Source organism: Etheostoma spectabile, chromosome 24 (assembly GCF_008692095.1).
Source record: "Etheostoma spectabile isolate EspeVRDwgs_2016 chromosome 24, UIUC_Espe_1.0, whole genome shotgun sequence".
In the NCBI taxonomy this organism is placed as follows: Eukaryota; Metazoa; Chordata; class Actinopteri; order Perciformes; family Percidae; genus Etheostoma; species Etheostoma spectabile.
The window spans coordinates 10,021,544-10,021,784 of record NC_045756.1 but is presented as its reverse complement, the minus strand read 5'-3'; the positions used below and the strand labels follow the sequence as shown (position 1 = coordinate 10,021,784).

At 66.4% G+C, this 241-nt stretch overlaps 1 protein-coding gene across 1 annotated transcript in view; it reads right to left on the bottom strand.

The window, feature by feature from the left end:
• LOC116673666 (uncharacterized) overlaps window positions 1-241 on the bottom strand; it is a 5,645-nt gene that overhangs the window by 549 nt on the left and 4,855 nt on the right. Inside the window, exons 2-3 of the mRNA XM_032505883.1 lie at window positions 75-239; window positions 1-16 (exon numbers count right to left, since the gene is read on the bottom strand). The exon at window positions 1-16 is cut by the window's left edge and continues 311 nt beyond it. Coding sequence (XP_032361774.1) covers window positions 1-16; window positions 75-239 — 181 coding nt within the window. The remainder of the gene's footprint in view (window positions 17-74; window positions 240-241) is intronic.

Sequence of the window (241 nt, the reverse complement as noted above, 5' to 3'; positions counted from 1 at the left end):
CCCCCGGCAGCTCGGGCTTGTTTTTGCGCATCGTGTCCACCACGCTGGGCCAGCGCGTAGTTGTCGCACGTCACGTTACGCGGGCCCCTCAAGCCCTCGGTCACGTCCAGCACCACGCGGGTGCCCAGATTCTTCTTGGGGGTCCCACTCACGGACTTGCCCATGTAGAGCTGCATGTGCCACGCGTAGCTGGAGCCGGCATCGCAGGCCACCCACGACTTGAGTCCGTACCGGGCGGGCT